The sequence below is a fragment of the Bacillus rossius genome, chromosome 11, assembly GCF_032445375.1.
Source record: "Bacillus rossius redtenbacheri isolate Brsri chromosome 11, Brsri_v3, whole genome shotgun sequence".
NCBI classification, from domain to species: domain Eukaryota; kingdom Metazoa; phylum Arthropoda; class Insecta; order Phasmatodea; family Bacillidae; genus Bacillus; species Bacillus rossius.
The window spans coordinates 40,238,431-40,255,990 of record NC_086338.1 but is presented as its reverse complement, the minus strand read 5'-3'; the positions used below and the strand labels follow the sequence as shown (position 1 = coordinate 40,255,990).

General features: G+C 37.9%; 1 protein-coding gene across 1 annotated transcript in view; it reads right to left on the bottom strand.

Moving 5' to 3' along the window:
- LOC134536451 (dopamine receptor 1-like) overlaps positions 1–9,696 on the bottom strand; it is a 148,820-nt gene extending 139,124 nt beyond the window's left edge. Inside the window, exon 1 of the mRNA XM_063376167.1 lies at positions 9,676–9,696. Coding sequence (XP_063232237.1) covers positions 9,676–9,696 — 21 coding nt within the window. The remainder of the gene's footprint in view (positions 1–9,675) is intronic.
- Positions 9,697–17,560: the final 7,864 nt, after the last annotated feature.

Genomic DNA, 17,560 nt, shown 5'->3' with positions numbered 1-17,560 from the left:
AAATGATTCAATTTTATTCATAAAAGTATGCAATCATTTCATCAATGTTTTGTTATGACAGTGTCACGTTAAACTATCGTCCGTAAACCGACTTTACATACAACCAATTTTTTTAAAGTAAGTTCCGTTCTGAAATTCGGCCGCTGCGAATGCGGGCTGCGCACTTACACCTGTCGGCAAGCACAGACGCCATCACGGAAACGTTCGAACCTTGTTAACGTTTTATTTTATGAGTATTTAAAATCCCTCCGCCCATTGAGAATCCCGGCGACTGTGAAATGCGCGGTGTGGTTCGTTCCCTCAGTGCTAAAGCCGTGAAAGTGGCTGATATTCATCGCCAGACCGGTGAAGTGCACGGAGGAAAACGTTATGACCGGCGGAATGGTACGGAAATGGGCTGGAGCTTCTAATGATCAGCCGCACGCATGTTCGAGATGAGGAACGAAGTGGGCGACCTTTTGCCATCACTTAAGATTTGGTGCTCGAAAGTTGGCGGTAAAAAAATGTAAGAGAACAGTCGTTGTTTTACGATTTCGCAGTTATCTGACGCGGTGCAGTGGTTGTTAAATTAGGCAGCAGACTTCTATGAGGACGAGATTTAAAAGCTGGTTGTACGGTACGACAAGTGACTTAATATTGGTGGAAATTATGTAGAAATGTAGATTAAGGTACAGGCTTTCATGTAAAAATAAAATTGTGTAAGAAAATGCAATTTTTTATTTGAAAATATTACTTACTTAAAAACCATACTTCGTATTTTAAAGAATAAAAACATTGGTTGAATACAATATCCTGTTTTTATTTTTTCGTGTCGCAAATTATTTTTGTAGTGGCTTGAAGGGATCTGTGTAAATCGACCAAAGGCAAGTTCATCAAAGCTATGCGGAAAAAAAAAATTCAAGGGTTGCGGGAGCATTCAAAGAAAAAAAAACCTGTTATGGTTTGAAGCGAACAGAATACCCGCGCTGTAGACGTGACATCAGACAAAGAAGAATTTTTTTTCTGTTAGGTTTGTTAACAAGGAATTTGCCCCAGTTGTAGATGTCGCTAAAGACGAAAAGTCCCGTTTTAATAAGGAAGCCCATAAATAGTATTTTCTCCAGTTACAAAAAAATACCTACCGCAACGTGAAGAATGCGCTTCAAGGATGACCTAGTATTGTAAATAAGTCACTTTCTTTATTAAATAACTTCAAACGGATGGAATATTTTTCACGTCAATAGAGTTATAGTGATTATTCAGTTTCAAAAACCAACATATTCCCTATTCCCTTTGGTCCGATTTGGCCCATTAACGTACTCGACTAATATTTTCCATCTCTTTTAACCATTATGTGTATCAGTCTGGATGTAACTTGTGCAAAACTACGGCAGTACCCGTTTACATTTAAAGTGACACACAGACATACGTGCTTACATATGAAATGATTTTGTTTAATGATAAATAATAATTTAGTTTTTAAAGCAAAATTTACCTGAGAAATTTAATATCTGTATAATTTATTGCTACTACTGCTCCCGTCAGACCACCACGTTTCTCTGGTCTAATCGGCTGTTCTAAATAATTCCTTGGTGAATGGTACAAGAAATTCAAAATTTGCACTATTTTTTGGAGACAAAAAAAATTACTTTTAAAATCCATGGTTTAAAAAATATTATGCTTGAATTAAACATCAATAAAATATAAAATTATGCGCCAATTTGTTTTCGGAATTTTACATACCAATATGTTTATATTTGTTTATATTTGTATCAGCTGTTCTAGTCTTTTTTAATTAACAACTGTAGTTAAGCTGTTCGGAATAATGTTAGATCAAATTATTATCTGTTAGTACGTGTGTAGGTGTATATGTATATGTCTGAAATTAACATTCACGTTATTGACATGAGTTGAAATAATGGCTGGACAACATTATAATTTTTTCTATATGCAGAATCGCATACAATTATTTTTCTAAGTAACACCTTTCTGAAGTAATACGTCTCTAAATATCATGAAGGTTTATTGATTCTTAAATTCCATTAATTACGCAGTAATCATCAGCATTTTTACATTTTACATTTTAACCTCAAATACAGGCTCCAATCCCCTCACTCAGAAACAGACCTTATGATCCTTTCCTTATCTAGGTTTTGTACCGGTGCTCACAAGTCTCACGGGTTTAAACGAGACACACACCGCATGTTGGTTCGCGAGCATGAAATTCGGTAATTCTTTTTTATCAGATTGTGAGTGCATTTCTCCACGAGTGTCAGTGATAATCAGCCCGCTGGCTGATATTCCACACCGCGTGACCTTTCAACCCAGCACAGGGCCTTATATTGAATCTGTTAAGGGTAATGCTACAAGAAGAAGTAAACCTAGGTTCACCACAATAAACTTAGCATTATTCAGTTTTGTTGGGAAAAGTCCGAACTATCGAGGACATTTTTTTTTCTTCAAAGAACCAGTTTTCTGCTTGCCAGGATAAACTGATTATTACTGAAAAATTTATTGTTCCAAAAAAATCTTACGGCAACTTGCAAATTAACTATGGCTTTCAAGAGTTCAAGGCTATACAATTTGTAATTATAAAACATAATGTGCTACAAAGAATTGTAAATGCAAGGCTACAGGGATTTTTTGCAGCTCGAAGTGTCGCGGCAGTTTTTCATACTAAAAAAAAATATTTATTTGTTTTTAATAACAAAGTTTAATGAAAAAGATTCACTATTTAACAAATGTGAAACAAAATTTCGAAAGATACCGCAAATAAAAAGAAATATAATGTCGAGGCATAGCGAATTCGTACAATCGAAATTGAAAGAAACGACGATTAGAGAAAATAACAGCTTGTGATGATTCCAAATAGATGCCGCTGACCAGACTCCGCAGAGAAAGGGAGAGATCTAAGATGGTGGATGTCGGCCGACCTAGTATACGAGTGTAGGTATTACCAGTAGTGTTCAGCCATAGACTAGTATATATTGAGAGTGTAACAGAAATAATATTGACATTGAAATTATACATTATAATTTTGAACTTCCCATCTACACGAAGTATTCACGTTAAACACTTGTGGCCGTGTCGTGACACAGTGTGACCCCAATTTGTTTTGTCTCTATTATCATTTGAAAGATATTCCTTGAAATTTATCGCGGTGACTCTGATTGCATTTTGTGTTCCGGTTCGTTCCGAATTTTGTCAACCAGGCATTGACAAAGTTCTGTCTAATAGCTAGGATATTGAAATATTGGCGGTTTCAATGACCTGAAGGATAGACTCCACGATATTCTGTGTACTCCGGAAAAACCACACCTTCTCTTTGGCTACTGACTCGTAGCTCCTGTGAGGCGATACTTCTTTTGTTAAGTTTCTCATTGTATCAGAGTCCTTCAGGTAAACTGTGGTACAATCGCTGAAGCAGCATCAAGGTGAACGAGTTTGAAGTCTAGCCTATCGCGAAATGAATCCGCGAACTTTTCCGGTCTCTACTGATAGCGGTAAAACGTCGCTGAAAGTTTCATAATCACGAATGCAAATGACGTTTATTAAACATCTGGGGACAAATTTTTGACTAGACATACATAGTGATACATTTACAAGAATAGACGTTGAAAATAATAGTTATAACTATGGACAATGATTTTTCGGGGGAAAAAAATCTGTTCGCTCAGTTGACTGCAATGCGGTATTTCTGTGTTAGTAAATTATGCTTTGTGATTGGCGACCGTTTGTAAGAGAGGCCATTGCCGTACTTGGCTAAGCCATTTGCTTCCGCACAGAATGGCTGTGATTGGTGTGCCGAGAGCAGACGGATGCAGTGTTTTGACGTGGCTTGTCAGCACGAGACTTAGGCTTGCACAGGAAAGGCTATAATTATTTTGGTGGCACTGGGTTCGAAACTTTGCTAATCAACCTTAAATGGACTACAAACACAATTTGGCTCGACGAAGTGTTGACCAATTGAGACAAGGGAAATTAGGGCGTGATGTGTGCCTAGCGAGTGTGCACGACTGTGCCTACAGCAGGAAGCCAGCAATTAATTAACGGGAACTGCGCAGTTGCTCCCCAAGGGACGAAACCACAGCAGGGCTTGATTTGCCGAGAGAGAGAGAGAGAGAGAGAGAGAGGATTTGCTGATGGGGAGGGGGATTTATACGACGGTTTTGATTTACCGGTCAAATGAATCTCATCTCAACTGCGAGGCGTGTCCGGAAAGTATGTACCGCTTGGTCATTAAAAAAAATAATCTCACGGAAAAAAAGTTTTATTGAAAGTTTTAGTTTACTACATATCTATATAAGATTTTCACATAGTTGCCATTCAGTTCCAAGCAATTTTCGTAACGCGTTACCAATTTATTTAACTCCACTGCAGAGAAATTCGCCACCTGGGAATGGAACGGACGCCTCGGCCATAGGCATCACGGACTTATAATACGCAATGCGTGTAGCCTAAGCAACAGGCGCTCAGTGAACATCTCCGGAAAAAAGTTTAAACAATCTACGTACTCGAGTCGAAAAATAATGGCTACCGTTTTTTTTCGGGACAAAAATGGCTTCGTTTTGGTTGATCTACTGAAACTTGAGCAAACAATTACAGCAAAATGTGCAAAATTACGATTTTCAACTGGTTTAATTTTCAGGGGAAGAACTTCTATGCATACGGTTTTATTTCAAATTTCTTAAAATATAGTAAATCTCGTTTGACACCGTATGACACAATACGTAATTTAACAATATAACTATCAAATATTTTTGGAGTCGTGCCTTTTGCTGCTAGGTTATTTCTCACACTCTCGCCTATGTTGCTAGTATAGGGCTGTCCAGTGTTAGTCTCCAGTGCGTTAGAGACATTGACGTGAACGTGGTGATTCCAGGTCTTCCTTTTCGTCACACATCCTCGGTCGGTTCACAAAAAAAAAATTGGTTGTCAGTAAAGTCGGTTTACGGACGATATTTTAACGTGACAAAGTCATAATAAAACATTGATGAAATGATTTCATACTTTTATGAATAAAATGGAATAATTTTTATTGAATTATCACTATTTTGTATTGATACGAAGAAGGAGTTAAATGAAATCTACAATTTAATTGATAAATTTACTTTTATTTGCACTCATTAATTAAAATATGTTTATTACTTTAACGAAGAGATTATTTTAACTATAACTTTTATACATGTTTGCTATTTAACTTCTTCCAATCTGTGTTATTCTGTTAAGGATAGGACGATGATAGGAAAAGTAGGAAACGAATGGGAGTGTTTCAAGTTTAACGTGACTCGAAAAAGTCAAATCGATGGTTGTTCCAATCGAGTGGAAGAGAGATATATGCGGCGCAAGCGCACAATGAGCGTAACGGGACACAGTGTGAACGGGACAATTTTTTGTGCGTGCAGCCGACGTTCATCGATTTATTAGACGTTGTCACGTCAAAAAAAATTCCAATGACCTGTGTCGCGAAAGGAATTCGTCGGATTTTTTTAACTCGGGGCTCGGCCCATGTGTGGCGTTTCTTCGTCGACACGACTCGACGTTCCAGGGGCTGGTCAGACGGATGGTCACCATGACGACGCGCGTTATTTATACCGCGGCGTTATAAAGAGCTAAACATGCTATTCACCGAACACGAGTCAGACGCCCGAATGTTCTGCGTTCGTGCATCTTTCGTTTTTACATTTTTATAACTTATGTTACGTGTTTTACACAAATGAAACTCCCGTGAAAAGAGTTTTAGGATTAAACACTTCTCGATCATCGAAACTTAAATGAAATGTTGGTTGGATTTACATACATACATACATACATAAAACACGTAAAAACGTTTCAGTAAAAAAAAAATTCTTGTGAAAATTCTTACTTTATTATTGCTCCCCATATATTCACCCTCCCTAAGGGGGAGGGGGGGTGGTGGGTATTTGTTCATTTGTCTAGATGATCATAGCTAAACATAATATGTTAGTAAGGTTATGCTTTTTACATTTTAAATTAGTTAAATTGTATGAAACCTGGTAAACTAGAGATTTTATTTTTTATTTTTAAGTTCCCGCCGCGAATTGGCAATAGAGTGCTGTGAACTTCAGACATGTCATCGGGGGTCAGTGAAAAATGGACTTCCTCGGAAAGTAAAAAAAAAGCATAAGGATAAATGTAATTGGTTTGTCAGGTCTCGTGGCGAATCTACCTTCAATAGGTTCACGATAAACTGAGCACCATTTGAGATCCCTGGCCTACAGGTTTCTTTCCACCCGCTAAACCTGGTTGACATAACGAGAGAAGTTTCACAAGATTACTACGTCCTAAATTATTTTTAAAAATTGAGCGAGTTTATCAGTACTCGTCAGGGATGTGTGACAGCTAACCCTGGTAACGAGCTAAATAACGAGCGAAATCGTATGCAAATAAAATTGTAATACAAAACTGAAGTGTTTTCAGAATTTTCCCTTTTCTTCTGTTATTTTTCAGACAGCTCCAAGGATGAGCGACCAAAATTTCAAAAGGGTGTGCCACCGTTGGGTGATCAAAAATTCTATAAGTATTTTCAGAATTACTCTATGGAGTATATTTCCTAAAATGCCAATATCTATAATGTAAAATGTGGTCTAGTTGGGCGCCGTGAAAACTCTATAAAGTACTAGTGCTGTGATTGTGTATGTAGCACAACTACTAACCTCTACAGAATATTAACTAAAATATGTCTTGTTATGTTGATAGTGAAAATAAATTATTCTCAAGTTGTATGTACTGGTGTAGTTTGACTCAGTGTGAATACCAAACAATAAAATGTCGTATAATTCCTTAGCAGTATGTCTCCTTCTCTTTGGTGTAAGTATTCTGACCTTAAAATCAACAAATATAAGTAGTGTGTTTAAAAGCATTAACTTCTCTATGACTGCTGATCTCAGTGTAATAAAAACTAATTATTCTTTCAAGACAATCCAAGCTAAATATTTCTGTCTATCTGGTTTAACATACACATGATATGTAAGTATGGTTATCAATCGGAAAAATAAAATATAATGAAAATTTAACTTTTTACTAGGGTCAAAATCATGGTTGTATGGGTGACAATACTCTTTTGCAACATATCCAACTGTAACATGAAAAGAGACAGAGTCAATGATTAGCAAGCAACATACAAATACCTTTGAGACAATTATTCATGTTTAAATAGGTTTTTCATTAAACAAAATTTCAATATCCGTTATACTTAAATGTCTTTCAGAACTAATTACGTTTTACGTAATTGTATCACTGAATAATAGTTTGGTTATCAGTCAATATTTTAAATATTATTGAAACACATTTTAACTGGCAAATTAGTCTTTTCTTTGTTTTTACTAGCTCAGTCTCTTTCGGTAGATCAAACTGTCTCAAGACTTCTGGACCTGGGGCTATTCTTTAAACATTCAAGACAATTAATGACTTTAACAGATTTTAACTTTGATATCGTACATATTACTGATCAATGTCAGTTAACCAGGTCCAGTATGTACAAGCTACAAGTCTTTACGTAGTTAAGTAGTATTAAGTTGTTTTTGCGAGTTTCAAATTAGGTCTTGATCGTAAACATCATAGTTTAAGATATCTTGCCATTAAAATAGGACAGGTAACTTCTCGCTGTTCTTGTTAATTCGGGGATGGGGCAAACAAACCTCGTCGCGTCGTTACAATACCAAGAGGCTGTGGAAAACCTCTCCGAACCCCTGTCTCTCCTCCGATGTTGCTGGTTAGATCTCACTCTCCTCCGATGTCGCTGGTTGGGTCTCCGTCTCGATGCACCTCCTCTCGTGCTGCTGGTACTCCAGCAGGACTGGCGTCGGTCACCTGGAGTCGTCTAGAAGGATGATGTCCTCCGGTACACCGTCTACGATGCCGTCTACCGCTGTCGAACTCCTTCCATCTCGAAGATTGATAGTCCTTTTCTTCTTTTCTTCTTAATTCGTCGTTGATCCAGTTCTATTTATGCTGTTAGTCAAAACTTATCGTCGTCGTCGATTCTTTAGTAGAGCTTCGAACATCGGTAACTACCTCTTCTTCATTGTGTAGTTCCGGTATTTATTATAAAATCATCAATTTCACGTAGATTCTAGCTATTCAGTCGTCGTACCAATGTTTTACGTGATATTCTTACATTCATTTATGACTAAATCACGGAGCTCTTTCTCTCTAATCCTTCTCCCATGATAGTAGAACAGAAACCCAAGTTCCAATTTGTTTCAAACAGTCAAAGCTTTCTCTATTGAACACTCTCCGAAATCACACTGGAAATACTAAATTCTTTAAATAAAATATATGCGCAGTCGAGCGTCCAATCACATATACTCTTTCCTCAGTAATGACCCAAAAACAATATTAAAAGGTGTAAGCTCATTTCCTATTCGTCGCCGTTTAACAAATGTTTGCAAAGACATTTCATAAAATTATTACTTAGATAACACATGAAAATACTTAAAGAGTAAAACCAAATTGACCTGACCATAGAGATACAATACTGGTAAATATAATTCATAACAGGACTAAGACAAAGTCATAGAGGTAAGAAGTAAAATAATAAACATAAAATTCATTTCTATTGAGGGCTTCTCAAATACCTCTATAGAATAGTCCCCTTCAGAAATGTGACTAACGAACTATACTCTGATATAGGTCTTAGGACCATTTCTCATCATACAAACATCTCATCTATATTCTAATTATTTGCAGAAAATTTACATTTCATATTATTGACCTTATTTACATACTTACTTGCAAACATAGAGTATTGTCACCGATATATGTCTTCAAACGGACATATGTGTAACAGTGTATACTATTCTACAGGAGTGTAATATTTCCTCAACTGCGTTATATTATAGTGTCCTATTACTTGTTTCGTTTTAATGTCAGACAGTTAGTAACAGTTACTTCTAATAATCTTCGTGATCATACATGGTCCATCGAAGAGTAGAAATAGCTTCTTAGTAACGTACTTCCAAAATTGGCTTACTGGATTCGTTCTCTTGAGTACTAAATCTCCACAATTAAAACTCATCTTGCTGGAATCTTTCTGGTATTTTCTCCGAAGATCCGCCGTGGATGTCAACTTGGCTGCGACCAACTCTTCAGTTTCCTTCTGTATCTCGACTAATTCTTTATCTTCTGCGGCCAGAGCTTCATCGTGATGTCTCGGTAGTAACGATGACGGTATTATCAATGATCTTTTTCCTGTTAACGCTTCATATGGAGTAACACTGGTAGAACTGTGTACAGTATTATTCAAAATGCATTCAATGAACGTTAATTTACTCATCCAGTTCTGCTGTGTATCGTGGCAGAATGTCCGCAACATATTACCAAGTGTGCGCATTTGTCTCTCCACAGGATTACTCTGCGGGTGTCTCACCGAAGACGTGGTGGGTACGATTTGCAGTTTTCTGAGTCCTTCTTGCCAAACTTGACTCATGAATTGTGTGGCATGATCTGAAATAATTTTCTCCGGTCGACCCACTTCCGCGATAAACTGTTTAACTTTCTGGAATACTATCTTGCTGGTGGCATTGACTATGGGATACAACTTGGTGTATTTTGTAAATAAATCTACCATCACGAACACATATTTCACCCCGGCTGTTGATCTAGGTAATGGTCCCAATACATCCACTGATACCAACTGCAGTGGTCTCTCCGGAAGGATAGGTTTAAACTCACCTTCGAGATTTTGTTGGGCATGTTTCGCTTTCTGACACAAGTCGCACGATCGAGTAATGGCGGCGACTGACTTGTGCAGATTCGGAGAGTATAGCTGCCTAATCAATGACTGTGTCAGCTTCTTTGAACCAATATGCCCGCAATTCCTATGAACCTCCCAAATAATCGAGTTGATGTTTCGCTTCGGTATTACCGGCTTCCATGGCTCTTCAAATCTGGCTTTTCCCTTGCTATGATTGAACAATACTCCCTCCGACATGCAGTATCTCTCCTCTAACCTAGTTGGAACCTCTGAACCCTTCAATTTATCTATCATGACCTTGCAGAATTCATCTTCCTGTTGCAGTTGAGCTATCTGGTCAAAAACATTCTTGATTGTTGCGTTATCTTTAAGTTGTTGTGTCACAAGATTAGCTACCAAAAATTCCTTGGAGTTCTTCCTCGGTGTCAATTCATCATTCAATACATCGGGTATTCGACTTAGGTAATCGGCGACTACATTCTCTTTCCCTTTAATGTGGCATATTTCCAAGTCAAACTCTTGCATCAGCAAGCACCATCGTGTCAGCCTGCTACCAAAAATTTTGCCTGCTTTTAGACACATCAGGGCTTGATGGTCAGTCATTAGCTTTATATGTTCTCCCAGAAGCAGGTCTCGAAACTTCTGCAGAGCCCATATTATTGCTAGTGTCTCTTTCTCCGTGACCGTGTAATTTCGCTCTGCCGAATTCAATGTTCTACTCGCCATCGCTACGGTACGTTCTACTCCCTCATCGTCCATTTGCGCGAGCTTCGCCCCTAAGGCATAATCAGATGCGTCTGTGTATAGTAGAAATTCCCGACCTAACATGGGATGATAGATGACTCGTTCTTCGAGAAAGACCTTCTTGAGTTCTTCAAAAGCTTCCCGCTGTTCTGCTTCCCATTTCCACAGCTTGTCCTTCTTGAGTAGATCAAACAATGGGACTGCGATCTTGGCTATCTTGTCGCTGTAATTTCGGTAAAACCCGATAACTCCCAGGAATGTACGTAGTTGTTTAACATTCTTTGGTGTAGGGAAGTTGGAAATACTGTTCAATTTTTCAGGATCGGTATGAATTCCGGTCGGTGTCAGAATATGCCCTAGAAATGGTAACTCTTGTCGGCAAAATACGGATTTTCGCAGTTTCACCGTCATTCCTGCGTCACGTAGTTTCGTTAGGACAATGCCGATATGCTCCAGGTGTTCTTCGAATGATGACGATGTAATCAAAATGTCGTCGACATATGCTCGCGCGAATCCTTTGCACTCAGATCCTAGCGTTTCGTCCAGACAACGAGTAAACTCAGCTACCGCATTACATAAGCCGAACGGCATGACTTGGAACACATACTGCGAGTTCTTGAATAGGAATGATGTGTACTGTCTAGATCTTTCTTCTAAGGGTATTTGCCAGTACCCTGCCGACAAATCAAGTGTGGTTAGAAACTTGACACCCTGATATAATCGCAGAATATCATTCGTTGGTCTCGGACTTTCCCGATCTCGAACAGTAATTTTGTTGATCTCCCTCGCGTCAAGGCATAAACGTACTGTTCCGTCTTTCTTTCGCACACAGAGTATCGCATTCGTGAATGGGCTAGGCGCTCGCTTTATTACATTCCATTCCAACATTAAGTCTAGATATTCTTCAGCCTCTTTCAAATATTTCGCCGGGATGGGATACGACTTTTTATGGAATGGTTCACCGGGTATGACCTGAATACTAGCTGTATATAATTTGTTTAACCCAGGTTTTTCGGAAAATATATTTTGAAAATTTCTTAAGACATGAAGAAGATTATTTCTACCGGTTTCATTTACCATGGTAATTCCCTTTACAGCTTCTATTAAATCAGCTCCGGTCGCCATCAAATTTATGTCACTATTAATACACGAAGTTTCCTTATGAATGATTGCAATGCATTTTTCCGAAACTTCCCAATTTTCAGTAGTTTTCGTATTTTCTGTGTCATCCATAGCAGTTACCATCCAACCTGCAAAATTCAAAATTATTTTATGGCTAGTTAGAAAGTCTACACCGAAAATTACTGGTTTAGCCAATCCTTTTACGATTAATACATTAATGTACTTGGTGCTACCTAAACCTTCTACTTCCAATAAGGTCTGACGATTAATGATGGGACTAGCCCTTGATGTAACCCCTAGAATCTTTAAACTCGGTACTGGCATTCTCGGTAATGATATTCCGGTGCTCTCTATCATGGCTACGCAGTCTTCGCTGATGCAGGATATCTCTGCGCCGCTGTCTAATAGTACAGGCACTTTAACTCCGTTTAAAGTTAACGATATCTCCGGACATAGTGCTTGTTTCGCTTGAACTTCGGTTTCTGTGGGCTCGCTGAGTAAAAATTCACGCTCGTTTTCTTTGAACATAATGGTGTGTATGCTTCGACAATTATTCTTGTCATTTGTGTCGGGATCCAATTTTATACTAGCCCCGTCTAACTTACAATTAGGGACTGACGTGCGGAGCGGGTTTTCGCCATCCCTAATTAGTTTACCGCACTGTCCTTAAATCCTCTAATTTGCTCTTGTGACAAATTAGCAAATCCATTATTTGCATTCGGTGAAATCAAAAATGTGTTATTACCTCCTTGGTTTGTATCTGAGCTTCTGCTAGATTGCATGCGCGGCCATTCCGTGATGCTTTGCTCGTGACTTGGCGCTATAGAATATGAATTTCTTTCTCCTTGTCGCGCGTCGTGAATGGTGGTGCTAAAGCTGTTCCCTTTTTCAGACGGTACAAACGTTTGTGCATTTATGCTGTACTGACCTCCGGAATGATTATTGTAATTTGCCGATCGTTCTTTCGTGGTTCGATTTTCGCCTGAATTCTCTCTGAAATTAACTGTCCCCTCCTGACGTTTATTCTCCCACTGTGATTCATTTTCGCGTCTGTCTTGTCGCTTCTCGTTTCTACGACGATAGTACTGTGGTTTATAAAATCCGTTACCATATCGCTGACCTCGATATCCATTGTGATACCAATTACTTCCGCAGTTTTCAACGTTCAGTGTGTGAATTTGAGGTTGTTTGTGTCCGCTGTTCTGCCCTTCATTTCGGTTACGCCAGTTATTGTATAACGGTGTCTGTTGGTTCGTGTTCTTGCGCTCGTTAGTTTCTTTGTGCGTTACCGTTTTATCGAGCTTAACGAGTCGTTCATACGTTAACAGTTGTTCCTTGAAATCTACAATATTACTGTATTGCCGTCCACTAAGTTGTAATTGATAATTGAGTGGTAATTGCGAAATTATCATGGCAATAAACTCTTCGTCTTCCATACGGCAATCAAGATAACGAGTTCTCTCGTACATATCGCTGATATGCGCCTCTAAATTTTGAAATTTACGATTTTCGAATTTTTCAGAATGCAACTGTATTCGCAAATTGCTTTGGATACGAGTATTCCAAAATTGGGATATGAAAGCTTTCTGAAACGATTCGTATGCGTGTACCGAATCTTTCGCCAACTCCCACCAATAATATGCCGTGTTTTTCAAGCAGTGGCTAACGCATTTCAATTTTTCTGCGTCTGTTAACTTAAATGTGTGGCAATATTCTCCAAACTGATTTAAGAATCTTCGAGGGTTTTCATTACTTTTCCCTGAATATGTTGGAACGTCATCCAACCATTTCTTAGAAGGGTGGTGTAGTGTAAGTACCGGATCTGCTGACATAATTGCAGTACTAATATTCGCGGGATTTCGCTCGGCTTCTATCATTATCGATTTGTTTACCGGCGTGTCTTCCTTGTCGGTATTACATTCGCTAGTGTGGTGAGTCGTTAGTTGGGGCGAGAATGTTGCGATGTGTCTGGATTCTCTTTCTATTTCCCCTATTTTCGCCTCTACCATATCTAACCTTCCTGTTAGACGCTCGCTTAAGTGTACTACTTTATCGTCAGTGCGTTTACTGAATATTTCTACACCTTCAATACGAGTGTGTACACTGGAAAACTTCTGTTGCATCTCGTGCTGTGTTTCAGTTAAGTCATGCCTGATTTCTGCTGTTTCATCTGCAATCCTGCCTAAAGTGTTATTTAAGACTTGCACTAAATTGTCTAGTCTTTCGGCGTTTTCTCGCTCCTTTTGTTCCCTTTCTAACTTCTCCTCCTGTTCTATACGCTCCCGTTCTTGTTTCTCCCGTTCCCGTTCTAGTTTCTCCTCCTGTTCTTTACGCTCCCGTTCTAGTTTCTCCTCCTGTTCTTTACGCTCCCGTTCTAATTTCTCCTTATTCATGAACTGGAACAGTGCATCTAGGGTAACAGTTGGTGTCGGCGGCGAATGACCCAACTCCATTTCCTGCTGTGACTCCATACCAGTAGTCTCGATGTGCTGTTCTGGTACTACTTCTCTAGGTTCTCGTTCAGGACTAGAGTCAGAAGTGTCATTGCTACCTCTCAAAAAATATGACTTCCTACCTGTGTCTGTCATCTTGACAAAATAAAATTACTGTCTGTATTTTTCAAAGTGTCTTGAGTTGTTCAAAAAAAGATCATAAAATAGTCCCTAACGTTGGCTTACACGTTGTGCGCCAAAAATTCTGAAGTGTTTTCAGAATTTTCCCTTTTCTTCTGTTATTTTTCAGACAGCTCCAAGGATGAGCGACCAAAATTTCAAAAGGGTGTGCCACCGTTGGGTGATCAAAAATTCTATAAGTATTTTCAGAATTACTCTATGGAGTATATTTCCTAAAATGCCAATATCTATAATGTAAAATGTGGTCTAGTTGGGCGCCGTGAAAACTCTATAAAGTACTAGTGCTGTGATTGTGTATGTAGCACAACTACTAACCTCTACAGAATATTAACTAAAATATGTCTTGTTATGTTGATAGTGAAAATAAATTATTCTCAAGTTGTATGTACTGGTGTAGTTTGACTCAGTGTGAATACCAAACAATAAAATGTCGTATAATTCCTTAGCAGTATGTCTCCTTCTCTTTGGTGTAAGTATTCTGACCTTAAAATCAACAAATATAAGTAGTGTGTTTAAAAGCATTAACTTCTCTATGACTGCTGATCTCAGTGTAATAAAAACTAATTATTCTTTCAAGACAATCCAAGCTAAATATTTCTGTCTATCTGGTTTAACATACACATGATATGTAAGTATGGTTATCAATCGGAAAAATAAAATATAATGAAAATTTAACTTTTTACTAGGGTCAAAATCATGGTTGTATGGGTGACAATACTCTTTTGCAACATATCCAACTGTAACATGAAAAGAGACAGAGTCAATGATTAGCAAGCAACATACAAATACCTTTGAGACAATTATTCATGTTTAAATAGGTTTTTCATTAAACAAAATTTCAATATCCGTTATACTTAAATGTCTTTCAGAACTAATTACGTTTTACGTAATTGTATCACTGAATAATAGTTTGGTTATCAGTCAATATTTTAAATATTATTGAAACACATTTTAACTGGAAAATTAGTCTTTTCTTTGTTTTTACTAGCTCAGTCTCTTTCGGTAGATCAAACTGTCTCAAGACTTCTGGACCTGGGGCTATTCTTTAAACATTCAAGACAATTAATGACTTTAACAGATTTTAACTTTGATATCGTACATATTACTGATCAATGTCAGTTAACCAGGTCCAGTATGTACAAGCTACAAGTCTTTACGTAGTTAAGTAGTATTAAGTTGTTTTTGCGAGTTTCAAATTAGGTCTTGATCGTAAACATCATAGTTTAAGATATCTTGCCATTAAAATAGGACAGGTAACTTCTCGCTGTTCTTGTTAATTCGGGGATGGGGCAAACAAACCTCGTCGCGTCGTTACAATACCAAGAGGCTGTGGAAAACCTCTCCGAACCCCTGTCTCTCCTCCGATGTTGCTGGTTAGATCTCACTTTCCTCCGATGTCGCTGGTTGGGTCTCCGTCTCGATGCACCTCCTCTCGTGCTGCTGGTACTCCAGCAGGACTGGCGTCGGTCACCTGGAGTCGTCTAGAAGGATGATGTCCTCCGGTACACCGTCTACGATGCCGTCTACCGCTGTCGAACTCCTTCCATCTCGAAGATTGATAGTCCTTTTCTTCTTTTCTTCTTAATTCGTCGTTGATCCAGTTCTATTTATGCTGTTAGTCAAAACTTATCGTCGTCGTCGATTCTTTAGTAGAGCTTCGAACATCGGTAACTACCTCTTCTTCATTGTGTAGTTCCGGTATTTATTATAAAATCATCAATTTCACGTAGATTCTAGCTATTCAGTCGTCGTACCAATGTTTTACGTGATATTCTTACATTCATTTATGACTAAATCACGGAGCTCTTTCTCTCTAATCCTTCTCCCATGATAGTAGAACAGAAACCCAAGTTCCAATTTGTTTCAAACAGTCAAAGCTTTCTCTATTGAACACTCTCCGAAATCACACTGGAAATACTAAATTCTTTAAATAAAATATATGCGCAGTCGAGCGTCCAATCACATATACTCTTTCCTCAGTAATGACCCAAAAACAATATTAAAAGGTGTAAGCTCATTTCCTATTCGTCGCCGTTTAACAAATGTTTGCAAAGACATTTCATAAAATTATTACTTAGATAACACATGAAAATACTTAAAGAGTAAAACCAAATTGACCTGACCATAGAGATACAATACTGGTAAATATAATTCATAACAGGACTAAGACAAAGTCATAGAGGTAAGAAGTAAAATAATAAACATAAAATTCATTTCTATTGAGGGCTTCTCAAATACCTCTATAAAACTCTGACAAGAAATTTAACGCGTCAAGAATTATTATAACAAGATTTGCGAATAGTGGGGCAGAATGCGCCTCACTATTAGGCTATCCGCCTCACAGCGGCGTTGTGTAGGAGAGGGAGGTCCAGGCGCTGGCCATGTATCTCTATTCACTGGTGGCTAACTTCTTCCAAGAAGGCATCGAGAAGCTTGTTACGATATGTCAAATGCCTCAATCGTTCTAAAAAAAAAATGCATAGAAAAATAAGTAAGGCCCTGCTGAACTTTTGGTAGTAAATTATTTAAGTTATGTAAAATTGTCTTTGTTTGTAGCCCATCGGAGGTTTAAAAAAAAAGCCCTTGTAATACAATCATCCATTCTCAGCGTATTTTAAAATGCTTTACGTAAACAATTACAAATCTGATATCTTCAACAGTTTGAAAATCATGTAGTTTTTTTATGTAGCTCTACATACCGTATGTGCCCAGGTAGGCAGGGGCCTTAATGTTTGAGCACACAGCTGGGGTTTACAATAAAACTGCTCAAAATTGGCGAAGATTTAATTTAAGATTACTGCATTGCGTAAACATCCCTTTATTCACTTACGTTACGCGACCTTTATATACTGTTATCTTTCAAATTCATAGGCACAAATATATACAATGGCATGTTTTTTTTTTCAAGATGGTATGAGATTTTTTCTGCGCATAAAACATTCATGCGGTTTCCATTTTGCTGTAATCTACCAAGCTCGTTTTTCCTTAGGTAAACGTTTCTAGTTTTTTCGAATCAACCCTTTGAAAACGCATTTTAGTGGAACTTTCTCTCTGGAAATGTTACACGTTCAATTATAAATTAATTAATCAATTTTGCTTTTGTAGTCAAGCGAAACATGACTCGTTACAAACAGTTGTATGATTTAATAATTGAAGTGCTACCTAAAATGTAAAAAAAAATCCTGTCATGCTTTGTTGGAACAAAATGAAAATTAATTTTTAAAATATTCCTGAAGCAGTTAAGAAATTAAAAATGTAAAGCACAAATAAATATATTGTTATTGTATGTGTTCTTTCTACAAATTGCAGTTGCATAACCAAGTGTGTTATATTTGTAGTGTTCAAATGTATTTTTGAAGGGAAC